The following is a 12,764-nucleotide window of genomic DNA, read 5'->3' as shown; positions in this document are numbered from 1 at the left end:
CCTTTTCTCATACCATAATTTATTTGACTCTCAAAAATATCTCGGTTGGGACACCATCATTTATTTAACTCTCTAAAATATCACTGTTGGGACACCATGAGAGTCGGTGTCCGAATTGGGACACCATGATAAATAAGCCCACTTCTCCCCATTAATGTGATTTATTACTCTACCACTTGAGGCTCGTTGTCCTGTGGAGGGATACGGTGGTGGAGGTGGACTCTTCAGAGCAATGCCGATAGACATACTACCTACAGAATGAGTGTGCCCTACATCCAGCATGAGTTAAGGCTGGAGTATGGAGCAATGTCTTAGAGGTTAGGAGTGATTTTACTCTCACTTATATTATGCCAGTTGGGCCTCATGAACGAGAGCGCTAGCGTGAGGAGTGTTGGAAGACAAAGATATATTGGAATATGTACTATTTTATACAAAAAATATTTTATACATCATTTGCAACAAGCTGGGAGTTCATGATGTTCTCTCACCCCTAGTTTGAGGGGGAGTGTTGGAAGATAGGGCCCAAGCCCACACAACCAAAGAAGGCCCACATATCCAAGTGTGTTAGAAAATGGGCTCAAGCCCATAAGACCAAGAAAGGCCCACACAACCAAATATGTAGAAGATGGGTTCAAGGCCCATAGGCCCACATATAATGATGGTAGGATGGTACAGAAAGAGTCATCTCATAGAGATGACATTAGTATAATTAGGTTAAATTTCCAGGGTTAAAACCCTATACCCTAAATCCTAAGTTCAAGGGTATTATTATAATATAATAGTTTCTTAATCTATAAATTGAGCTTCAGGGGGAGGGTTGGGACATCAAGTCCATAACCTCTACTTCCTCTAGTTTCTCCCAATGGGTCTCTCTCCCTTTTTCTCCATGTGCTAAATTCATGGCATCTTGAAAATCAACAATCTCATATTACGTTAGTTTCCTTACGAGAAATCTTGCCCACTATGAGTTTAGTTTCTATTTTTTACAAAGTCTGAAAATTTTGAATTAGAAAGTTTTGTTTGCTCATTCTAAATTCAAAATATTGGTGTCCTAAAACCTCTCTCATTCCAGAAATTGTCTCTTGAATATTTTTTTTGTAAATTGGTCAAGTTGTGTTAAAAAGTAATTCCCTTATTAGAGAAGTATATTTTTAGAAAATTTTCATTATTATGTTCTATCTTTAAAATTTCTTATTGAAGATATTTGTTTAAGTTTCCTCAATCATCATTTCCATAGAAGAGTTAATTTTTTAATCTCCTTCTTGAGTCAAACCTGGTCACTTTTTATCCATTTATTTGTCTAAAAATGATTCCTTCTTACATGGAAGTATGAAGATCTGTATTGTGCATCTCATTCCTTTTGAAGTATGACACTTGCTATCTCTTAATTTACACCCTTAATTTCTCAAAGTACTTTATTCAATTCATGTCTGTTAAAATCACTTCAGAACAATGCTTATAGACCCACTGCCTAAAAGTATAGGAGTGTGCCCAACATCCATCTTAAGTCATGTATGTTATTCTCACCCAAGAGGTGATTTGTGTTTGAGCTACCCTTTAAAAGTGAGTAGTCACTTTTTTGTGCCCTAAAGTTGGGCCTTTTTTTTGCCTTTGAAATTGAACGGAGTGTGATTCAGACAATGACCATTTTAACTAGTGTATGAAGTTTTGTCTTACAGATCAGAGTTATTTTTCTTCTCTTTCTATTATGTTGTACAAGTTGGGTCTCTTGGTAAAGAACAAAGAGATACCCATTATGAGGGGTAGAAGTAGAAAAAGTACAAGAAAGAAGTGGCCAACAATGAAGAATTTCACATGTTGTGGTAATCAAATTTATGTGACTAGAATATTCAAGTATAGGGGAGAACGAGATGAAAACAATATGAAGACTACAAGCAAGTTGTGAACAAGAAGAAGATGAATCAAATCAAGGCAATCAAAATTTCTTTTTCAATCACACAAGTTCTTGACCAAGATTATTTAAACACCAGTTTGAGGGGAAGTGAAAAGAGACACCCACGTGTGTAGGGGTCGCATGACTAGTAATTAAGGAGAACTTTCATAGAGATAGCATAAAGGTATAGTTATGTAAGTTGGTGTATGTCCTATTATGTTTTTTTCCTTTTGAAGCATGTAGCTGTAAGGGCATTGTAGTCATTGTAAATATTTTCACACAACTATAAATATAACCTCAAGGCATGGTGTAGAGCATTTAAGCTTATTCCTCTCGGCTCAAATTCGTCCATACATCCCTCTCTCTTTTTCTCTTCCTTCTCTCCCTTGGTTTCTACTGTCCTCTCTCCCAAGAGCTAGAGTTCCTCTCTTCTCTCATTCCTTTGAGATCTCTTGTGTTTATGTGTTATCCCTAGAAATCAACATAGAACTAGGAACTGGGATGGAAGCATGAACTACAAATGTTGAGGTCGAAGCATCAGAGATTTGGGTCATGCGCTAAGCAATCTGCCACTATTGGTGTAACCGACATAGAAGAATCTAAACTCCCACTTCCACTATCAAAATTTTTAGAATTAGCCCATCCAGGCTTCCCATACTTAACCCAACATCTTTCAGAATACTGACTATTTTTACACAATGAATATACTTCTTTTTTGACTTACCATCACCACGACCTCTACCTTTGTTTGGGCCCTCTTTACCTCGGCCACTACCCCTACCTCTAGAGGAATCTATAGGGGTTGATGTAGTGTTGTAAGCTTTAAGAGCAGTAGCTTCCATTATCTTACCTCTTGTACCTATTTGAAGTACAATAATCTTCTCACCCTCATAATCCCTTAAAAATGGTAGAGAAAGTAGGAATTTCATCTGAAGCTAACACATGGGTTTTAATAACATCAAATTCAACATCTAAATCATCCAAAAAATTTGCAACAAGTACTTGATTTTGTTGTTTTCTAATTTATTCTCATCTATAGAAAACAAATGATATATATTGATCTCCTGCCATATGCCAAGAAATGCACTATAATATTTTGTAATAGTTCTATTTTCTCTTTTTAACCCAAAAAAATCTATATACAGCTCATAAACTCAAGATAGATTATTTTCCTATGCATATAAAGATTATAAAGACAACCACATAGTCTTTGTTGTCTCACAATTGAACACCTGATTTCTAAGAGTATAATCAATATTATTGACAATCCAGGTCATAACTTGATTGTCCTCTGCCTCCCAATCATCATTTGGAGGCACTGGGGGATCATCTAAAATAAACTTCAACTTCTTTCTACTCTCAAAATGCATGTTGACATACTTAGTTTTATTAAGATAATTAGACCCTGATAACTTTTTCGAAGTAATCATGATGGTATCTTTTCCATCAAACCCAAAATTTCCTCTAGCAGGGGTATAACCTTATCCTATCTCAACCATAATACTGATATTTGATCACAAAATAACCAATTTAAGCTTCCAGATGTTTTGGATTTATCACCAAGGTGGGATTTACTCACAAAATTAGGGTTAGGGCACTGAAACAGGATATGTGCACTTCAACAATATAATAACCAACAATTCACATCTATTTCAACCAATATCATGCAAAAGTGATAGCAATTATGGCTAACATCATCCATTGGGTGATGACACCGGCAACCAACAATGGGTTGGGTGACGTAGAGGGCAATTAAAGTGTAGAGAATCCTTCAATGATTCATAAAGTCCAGTAACCCTAGGTTATGGCGAAGAAAAGAAGAAATAATTTAACTTTGATGAACCAACATTAAAACCCAATAGTTTTTCTCCTTCCAACATGTCTCAAAATGGTAAGAATCTACAATAGAATGCTCCCAACAACGATCTACTATTCTAATACCATGTATAAATCCAGATTTGGATGAAACGTAGAGGAGAAAATTGAGAAAAAAATGAGAATTTTTTTTTTGAAGAGTTCGAAAGGTTTTGTTGGGAATTGTGTACAAATTCTAAGACTTCTTAAATAGGTATTTTGAGTTACAAATTACAAAAAAAGGCCTATATGTACTTAATAAACTTTAATCTCCTTATATCTCCCTAACTACACATCCTATGTACATAAAAATTTAACCATTGATATAATTTAACATGCAAAACAAAATTACATAAAGAAAATTAACCACTGAAATGGTAAAATAACCAAAATACCCTTGGATGGATTTTCTAATACCTTAGGAAAGAGCACATGAAGCTAAAAGAGCTTTAATCGTAATTACAACAAAAAATTGATGAAATTAACTCTACCCTGCGAGGACGTGAACTATGTTCATTTTTTTATTTCTTTAAAAAAAAAACTCGAACTGAAATATAAAGCTACTGATGGAAAGGCTAAATTGGACAAAGTCCCAGTTTCTTGGTTTTACCTGATCGATGGATGTGGCTCTTCACGTAGCCTATCAAGCAAGACTGAAGGACAGAAAGGCCTTCCATTGGTTGCGTACGAAGAAACGGAGGATGGCGTCGGCATTATAAACAGATAAGCCTCCGGAAAAGCCAAAAGAAGAACAGCGTTTTTTACAGGGGATCTTCGGATACTCGGAAGAACTTGAAATCTTTCTTTTGGTTGTGTTTTTCTTTCCAATATGGTTCGGAGTGCTTGTAGGATCATCAGATAAGTGGTTCCCATTTGAGAAGTGGTTGGGTCGTGCTCTTTAAAGTAGCGATAAGCATGACCGAAGTGGCACCAACTATATGTTGATGGATTTGGATATTCCCCATTAATCCAACTAGCCACCACTCCTGGACTCCACTACGCCAATACTACACGTCTCTTCTTCACACTTCATATCTGTTGTTTCCCTCGTTCGTGGAGCCATTTGCCAATCGTTTTATAGCCATAAGTGGCGCATTCACTGCTATGTTTCTTCTGTTTCTCTGAAGCAACGGGAGGCCACAAGTTAGGACCTTTGTTTAATCATAAAAAATGTACAGCTACTACCTACCTTATAAATGGTGTCCAAAGAGAATTAAAGTAAATATACATATTGGAGGAAGACATGGAACATCAAGATATGGTACAAAACGTGAAAAAAATCATCATCTCTGGCTCGCGTGGGTCAAAAAACGCTTAATAGATATACATTTCCGTGTCAGCTTGGCGATCTCACCTCCTTTCTAGCACATCTTCCAGCATGAGCAGTGATAATTGCCACGCACCATGCACAACACTGCTTCTACTTGGCCTTCTAGCTTTCCTGTTAAGCTGCGACATTCCCAAGGCACAAGAAATGAGTTATACTTAGAATAGTGAGGGTCTTCTTGGAAGCAACAGAACAAAGCCACCGAGAAAAGTGAGTGCAAACAGAGGGGCACACTTTTATCAACTTGAGATGATTACTCAGACATTGTTGGTCACCTCATCACTAGAAATTGCCAATTATATACATAACCACAAACTAGATCACTAATTCTTCAATTAATTAATGCTTTGAAGCATGTGAAGATGTAAAATGAAGTAAAATAATTCAACGATTTGGTGAAGCAATGGTGGAGCGATATACATACAATAAAACAAGGGCATACCTGTTGTTGGTTTCTGCTCAGCTGACTTCACAGATAAGTTTGCAGCTGACTGTGCATAAGATGCAGCAGCCATCACCGCCATGGATCCACCATTAATTGGACCATATACACTAGAACCCTTACTCCCACCAGCAAGATAACTAGCAGGACCTGCCACTGAAAGAGCTGGTGCTCCTGGTTGGGTTTGATGATTGGAAGGTCTTCGGATATTCACATTGACGGGAAATATACCTTGTGGCATGGAAATTGATTGTGTTTGCCTTTTTTGTGACGTCTCAGGATTGGACAAGAACGGGGACAAGAACGGCTGTTGTGTCTTTGCATGGCTCTGTGAACCAACTGATTGGGCCAACAGCAGTGGTCCAGGTCCTGTAGGACTAACTTTCCTGCTCGTAGTTACAGGTGAAGACAGTGGTTTTACCACCCCACCTATTCTACTGGGGCTTCCAACACCTGGTGTGGCCACTTCTGTTGTACAAACTGATGACTCAACAAAAACATTTCCCTGCACGGCTGTTTGGCCTGCCCTCTGCGAAGATGACATCTTCCATTGTGGAGAGTTTTGCATGTTAGGAAATTCCCTGGACCCAACTGGAAAGATGGTTGCAGCATTTGAGTAGACAACAGGCATTATATCACTGTATGCAATCCCCGGTGAAGTCGAGGAATCCGAGGTTGAAGGAGCTGCTGGTTTGGAGTGAGCCATTACCTGTTGCTGCAGCTGCTGAGCAGCTGTTGCTGTTGACTGAGAAGCATTTGACTCTGGCATCTTGTTAGAGGCAGAAGCAGCTTTTGATGGAGCTTTCGACTGGTTAGCTGCTTGAGACTGAAGGTGATCGCCCAGTTGGTAATGGAGGTGTCTAATGTCATGTAGATTTTGAAACATGGGATGACCAGATGGGACAGTGCCAGGCACTTCGATATTCTTTAATCTCATCAGGAGGCTTGGGCCACCAACCTGCTGTGCTTGTTGTTTTCCACCCATTGCTGCAGACACAATAGCAAAATTTGGAAGGAAGTTGGGGTTGAAGTTCTGACTTCCAACTGCATTCTGGTTCTGGATCTTCTTTTGGGTATGTGGGACCCGACTCTCAGTAACGTCTTCTACAGGATGTGGAAATTTGAGCTTAGACTCTGGTGGTGGCTGACTAGATGCTGAGGCACAATGCTGCTGCAGAGCTTGGAGATGCTTTTGAGAAGAGGAAGCTCCACTTGAGGTGATCATGTTCTGAGTTTGTGGAAAAGAGTGCGGTTGGAACTGAACAAGGGAAGGGTAGAAAGAACCACTAAAGAAAGGAGGTGTTTGTTGCTGTTGTGGAGTTATTTGTGCCCCGTAAGCTGGAGGGACTGGGAATGGATAGTTGCCATGAAGCATTGCCAGATACCGGGGGGGATCTGAGGTTGTTGATATGTTGCTGTAACTAGCACTAATGGGAGCTGTCACAGCAGGTCCTAATTGTAAACTAGCATTTTCTGTTGAGGTCACATGGTTTCGTCCTCCCGTTCTAGGCTGGTTGACAGGATAAATGAATGTAGTGCCCTGGTTCAAGATATAATATTATGAGAACCTGATATTAAAATTTGTTGCATAAAAGTAAAGTCAAGAGGAGCCATAAAGAAAGAACATACCAGCATGCAAGTCAGACTTGAATCAAATACGTAAAACATGCAGTATTTCACCCTTTGGCGAAAAAATAAGACTAATTATATATTTCATCTTTACATATTCAATTACTCCCAAAGAATAGTAAAACAGAGATTTTTTTTTGTACAAAATATGTGATATATTTTCAGGATTGTTCCATCAAAAAATTTAAAATTTAATTACTCACAGGATGTGCTGACTGGGGAAGTAGAAGTTGCTGCGTTCTTTGGGTGTCTGCAGAAATATTGGCATCCTTGTCTTTTGCATTCTGACTATTCAGATTTGCTGGTGAAGTAGCGCCTAGATGATTGCCAGGTTGTAAACTGGGATTCCTCATAATATGACCACTAAAAAACATAGCATCAGATCTAGAAGGCAAGATATTCAAGTTGTATGGTTTAACACCATAGTGTGTAGCCGAGCTGGCCGCATGCCAGAAAGGATTCAGTTTTGCTAGCTGCTGTTGATAGTAAATAAGCCGGGCAATGAAGCAATGTGTGGCACATCGGTTTGGTCTTGCTTGAGGTGGCATGACAAGAGGTGCCTGCCAAGAGAATACATCTTCCTTCAAAGAGAAATCTTGAAAATTAGATTTCTAAGAGTGATAAAAAGAAATGGAGTTACATTTGGAATGGCAGCATTTCCCTCCAATGGATAGATAGATGGCACTGCAGAAAGATTGCCTGGATACCTGATCATAGAGCATATAATCACTTAGCATTTCTTGCTAACATTACAGTTACCAAATTAACAGAAACTCCGCAACATTCAGGAAAAATGAATTAAACCACCTTGAATTTCCAGAAAGAACAATAAAACCGTTTCAGAGGACAGCTGATTATATGTGTAAAATTAAGCCACACAAGTTTTTTTCTCATTTAACATTTGCTGTTTATTTTCACAATAAACAAGTGCTGCAATATGAGGTTCAGGCAGTCTCAATCACATTTATAAACAGACAAAGGAATTAGATTGACGATAGGTAAAGTTATGTTTGCATATTGAAGTACAACTTACCCAAATGGAGGAAAACCTCCAGACCAACCAGGAACTGTTACCGGGGGAGCCGATGTAGAAGGCATAACACCAGAAGGTGCAACTGAAAGTTTCAGGAAACAAAATAGTGCAGAAGAAAGAATGAGAAACAGATGTTCAGCATGAACTCCTAACAATGAGTATTTGGTATTTTTATTACAAATCTAATTCTCAAACCTGTTCTTTCTGCTTGTCTTGCTGTGCTTTTTGGAAGTTTCTGCAGGATTTGCTTGTTGCCGCCCTTATACAAATTACTTTCATCCTTGTATGGTTCAACTGCACTTTCATGAAAAGATTGCTTGTCTAAAGATGTTGCGTCCTTGTTTTCTCTAGTTAGAATTTTCTCCTCAGTATCTAGAACATCAGTATCCTTCTTTAATTTGGCTTCTTCTGCCCCAACTTTCTCAGTCAGATTTACATCCACTTGGCTTTCCTGGATAGATTCACTGACAAGGAGGCTCTGTTTTTTTAAATGAAGAGCCATAAGAAAGGACTCTAAACTGTACAAAAGATGAAACACCAAAGACCAATCTAAGATAACTCTTTTGAAATCTACAACCAGAAAGTAATTTACTCACATGTTTGTTTGCAGATTCCTCCAAAGCACCTCCATCTGCAACATCAAGCACGTTCTCATCACGAAAGGGATTGCCAGGAGGAGCCTGAAACAAAGTAGATGTTTATCATCTGAAATGGATTAAAATAATTGAGAATTGAGACAACTGAGTTTTAAGTTGCTCACCATTAAATCAATTTCAAGCTTTGGTACCTTGACACCCTCTACAGTTTCATGAGCGGTAGGACTGCTGCTTTTCATAAGTAATTAGAAGCAAATAAGAATATCAGTTAAAAGTCAGTAAAGATATAGATGCCATGGACTAATAACAAAATCATTCTTGCCTTGTAACTTTGGTCTTTGCATCTGGTATGGAAAATGCTGAAACACCATGTTTGGAAGTGCTTTCAAGATTGTGACTATGAGGTGTTTGGCCAGCTTCTGCAGCACACATTTCTGTTGCCACAGGAACAGCTGGATGCAGCTTTGCTTCCTGGTCTACTAGGTGTCTTGGTTCCAAAGAAGAACAAGGGTTTGGATTCTCCTCTGTCTGGTGTTCTTCTTTTCTTTTACAAAACTGAGAAGGATACAACGAGGGAGATGAATTTGATAAAGGAATTTGTGAGTCCAATGAACATGAAATACTCGGAGGTGCATGTTTATCAGCCTTAGGGGATGATGCCTCCAGCTTTTTTGTTTGTGAATCCTTGGTTTCTTCAATGTTAGAAACTGAACTAAGAAAGTCCTCTGCAGGATTTCCAGGCTTGGAACTGCAAGGCATTAGAGCAGAGTTGCTCTTGTCATCTGGTAGCACGGGCCGCGGCTTCTTCCTCTTCGGAGCTGCAACAAGATGAGTTCATGACTTGAGATTCCACCATACAATTAGGGGTCATTTTCAAATTAAGTAAGCACATAGCTTGCCAATCTTCCGGTGAAGTAATCAAACTGCTATTTTTCTCATTGTTGCATTTACCAGTCACAGTCGGTGAAGAGGTGCATCTTGAACGCTGTGGCAACACCTGAGGGTGCAAAGATGAAGGTAACGAGACTGGAGTTGATGCCGGTGTAGAGGATTTGCTTATAGAAGAATGTGAACATTCATTTGATGAATTCTGCTTAATGTCATGCCTTTGGGGGGAAGAACCCTGAAAAGGATCTGGTTTGGCAGGAGAGTGTTGAGATTGAAGCCTTGTCAGACCATACAGAAATTGGGCAACTTCCACTTCACTCTCAGAAATTGAGACCTACAAGAGAGGAAAGGAGTAAATTAGAAGCAAAAACTAGTTCAAGAACAAAAGAAGTATGGAATATACATAGCAGCATTAAAAGAATCATGCATTGCAACCTTTGATGTTTTGGGAGGCTTTGGTTTTGTCGTTACAGGCTTCTGCATATAAACATGTTAACCATGAAACGTCATGATTTTAACACAAGAATAGAAATCTTAAAAATAAAAATAAAAAAAGCATGTTAGAGACTTGGAACATAAAGTAACTCCTGGAAGTAACAATAAAATACTTCAAAACCCTAAAATTCTATTATCGAAAAAGGAAAAAAGGAAGAAGGAAAACCCTAAAGAGCTAGAATGGCCTAAACTTTCAGTACTACTCAGTGGATTGGCACTTCTCAAGATTGCCAGAATTAAATTCAAATGCCAAAGAAACAGTATGAGGTGAAAAATCATTAGTTAGCAACAAAAATCAAATACAAATGTTTCAGTCTTTGCATTACAGAAAAGAGCATTAGTAAGAAATGGGAAGAAAACCAACTCTTTAGATGGTCAAATGATGGTAAATAGTGATTAACAAAGAAAGACACCAGAATTCCATAGAGTGGTACACTTGACAGTTCTCTCCAGCAAAATTAGAAAAGAGGAAGAAAAGAAAAACAAAACGTAATAAAAGATTCAAAACTTTGTGACATTCTGCAAAAAGTTTTAAGTACATCTAAATAGAAAAAGTTTCCAGAAGTGGCACTGGCGGTTGTTTACACGCCTCCGTTCACGAAGTTTAAGGAAAAAATTCAATGTTAAATATAGCAAAATAATCACCTTCAAAGAAACTGGAGAATCCATCACTCTTTTGCTGGATTTCGTTGATGCATTTGACGAAGGCGGAGAAATACATGCAACACTATGTCGGGCAGGTGATGAAGAAGAAGACTGCCGAGCATTTGCAACAGAATCCTGAAATCTTTTCACCGAAGCTGAAAAAAATGACGCCCCTCAATTAACTTATTCTCTAAATACAGACAGAGCAAGCAAACAATAGAAGGAAACACACACCAGAGCGGGCCTTTCTAGGAACCAAGACCCCTATCATCTCATCTGTTCCCTGCAAGGACCTCAATAAAGAACAACTCTAATAAGCAACGAATTGAAATGAAATAATGTAGAACAAATTTCGATGTACCTTCCATGATAGCTTTGTTTTGTTGGCTCTTCGCAAAGAACTACTGCCTCGAATAGCTTCATCTTCTTCATTCTGGTCTTCATCCAAGCTCTCGTCCGTGCTTCCATCTCGGTCGACATGGAAGCCATTGTTCGAGCTAAGTCTCCTTCTCCTACTCGACCTGCGGTCCTTCTTACCTCCATTAGATCGGTCTCTAACGGAATCCTTTCCTCCGTCATCAGCTTGGCTTACACCTAGTAGGAATAAAAACCATCACAACAATTAGGTCCAGTAAGAAAAGAAGACACAAGAAACACTACACCCAAATCTCGTGATAATTGCAGATCTGCGCACCAAAAGAGTCCTTGAAAAAGCCTCCGCGAGATCTGCGTCGCGATGACGAGAAGTTGCTAGATATTGCAGTTCCCCTTCTGGTATCTCTAGTTCTCTCCATTTATGAGAAGTTCTTCACAATATCCTCCGTATTACCCTGAAGGTTTCGTTAAAAAGCTTCGAATTCTTAAACTCAATTAAAGTCGTACTCTTTAGAAATTTCAACTTAATTTAGAGGATTTGAGCCAGCAAAACGAAGAGTAACCACCCTATGGCGATAGTGGAAACCAGTTGAATCAGTTTTGTTATCTCATCTTTGTCCAGGAAGCCGGCTTCCCCAGCGGAGAGTCTTGATGCCGTTGTGACCCAAAAGCTCGAAATAATAGCAAAAAATATCATGCGACGCGGAATCAAAATGAAATACCTCCTTGAATTCAAGGATATTCGACCAGATTTATGACGAGAAGAAACGAAGGATTGCCAAATTCTAGACGTTTTAGTTTTCCAAGTACCAAAAATGTACAAGCTGCAGCATCTGTGTAGCAATTTCAAGCTAAATCCGAAAACAGAACCGCCGTTTCCGAATTGAGAACAAAAAAGAAAGGTCTGCCAAGAGAGAGAAGAAGAACCCTAATTCAGAAGCGTCATTTCTTCTCCTCCGTCTTCTTCTTCAGCTCTCTCCAAGATTCCACAAATATTCTTCAGTTCTTTACGAAGGTCTCACGAAAGGCGCAACAAATCCCTCGACAGTCTGCTCCCATATTTAGTTGCTTCTGCCAGAAGAAATCTGCCCGTCGAATCGGGAGACTTAGATCGACGGTGCTTCTGAAAAAGCGTGCTGATGTGGCAGACGATCGCTCCGCTCTAAGAGACAGGTTAGGCTAGGTCGACCTTTTTTATTCACACGTGGCTGGATACAAATGGAAGAAACTAAGTTATCCGACCAGCCACAGACAATCCCGTTTTGGCTGAATAGACTCCCCACCGGCACCAGCCGGTACGCAGTGACGGAGTAGTTGTCGTGAGCGAGTTGGCCGTACCAGAAAAAGTCCGTAACTCGATCAAACGGCTTCAGCGGCTGGATATGCGCCAGATTTTTTAGCTGGAGTAAGAATCTGCAAAATCCCCAAAAGATGGTCCTTACACAGTGACACTATCCACTTCATGTCGGCTTGAGCAGAGCGAGCATTTAGCAGAGTCAAGTTGAGAGGGAAAGTCGGTGAGCCCCGCAGCCGGGCAAAGGCCACAGAAACTCAGCATTGACTGCCACGTGTGAGCTGCCTCTATC

General features: G+C 39.4%; 1 protein-coding gene across 3 annotated transcripts; it reads right to left on the bottom strand.

Moving 5' to 3' along the window:
* Positions 1 to 4,792: 4,792 nt before the first annotated feature.
* Positions 4,793 to 12,181, bottom strand: LOC137958323 (protein TIME FOR COFFEE-like). 3 transcript variants are annotated; one of them, XR_011113969.1, is made up of 16 exons: positions 11,498 to 12,181; positions 11,165 to 11,397; positions 11,038 to 11,086; positions 10,804 to 10,958; positions 10,099 to 10,140; positions 9,727 to 9,997; positions 9,098 to 9,593; positions 8,940 to 9,003; positions 8,776 to 8,859; positions 8,375 to 8,657; positions 8,180 to 8,261; positions 7,787 to 7,853; positions 7,350 to 7,706; positions 5,518 to 7,057; positions 5,103 to 5,197; positions 4,793 to 4,869 (listed from the first exon to the last, which is right to left on the bottom strand). XR_011113969.1 is itself a non-coding variant. In XM_068805293.1 (15 exons), the coding sequence occupies exons 1-15, from the start codon at positions 11,595 to 11,597 to the stop codon at positions 5,193 to 5,195; spliced, it is 3,828 nt and encodes a 1,275-aa protein (XP_068661394.1). In that variant the 5' UTR covers positions 11,598 to 12,181; the 3' UTR covers positions 4,962 to 5,192. The 3 variants fall into 3 exon arrangements, 2 of the variants coding, with proteins under 2 accessions (XP_068661394.1, XP_068661393.1); XM_068805293.1 differs by lacking the exon at positions 4,793 to 4,869 and having other exon boundaries at positions 4,962 to 5,197; XM_068805292.1 differs by lacking the exons at positions 4,793 to 4,869; positions 10,099 to 10,140 and having other exon boundaries at positions 4,962 to 5,197.
* Positions 12,182 to 12,764: the final 583 nt, after the last annotated feature.

The sequence above is a fragment of the Aristolochia californica genome, unplaced genomic scaffold (assembly GCF_029961685.1).
Source record: "Aristolochia californica isolate CCGP_79_NKW_82.1479 unplaced genomic scaffold, dmAriCali1.0.hap1 SCAF_1, whole genome shotgun sequence".
In the NCBI taxonomy this organism is placed as follows: domain Eukaryota; kingdom Viridiplantae; phylum Streptophyta; class Magnoliopsida; order Piperales; family Aristolochiaceae; genus Aristolochia; species Aristolochia californica.
This window is presented reverse-complemented; position numbering and strand designations above follow the sequence as displayed.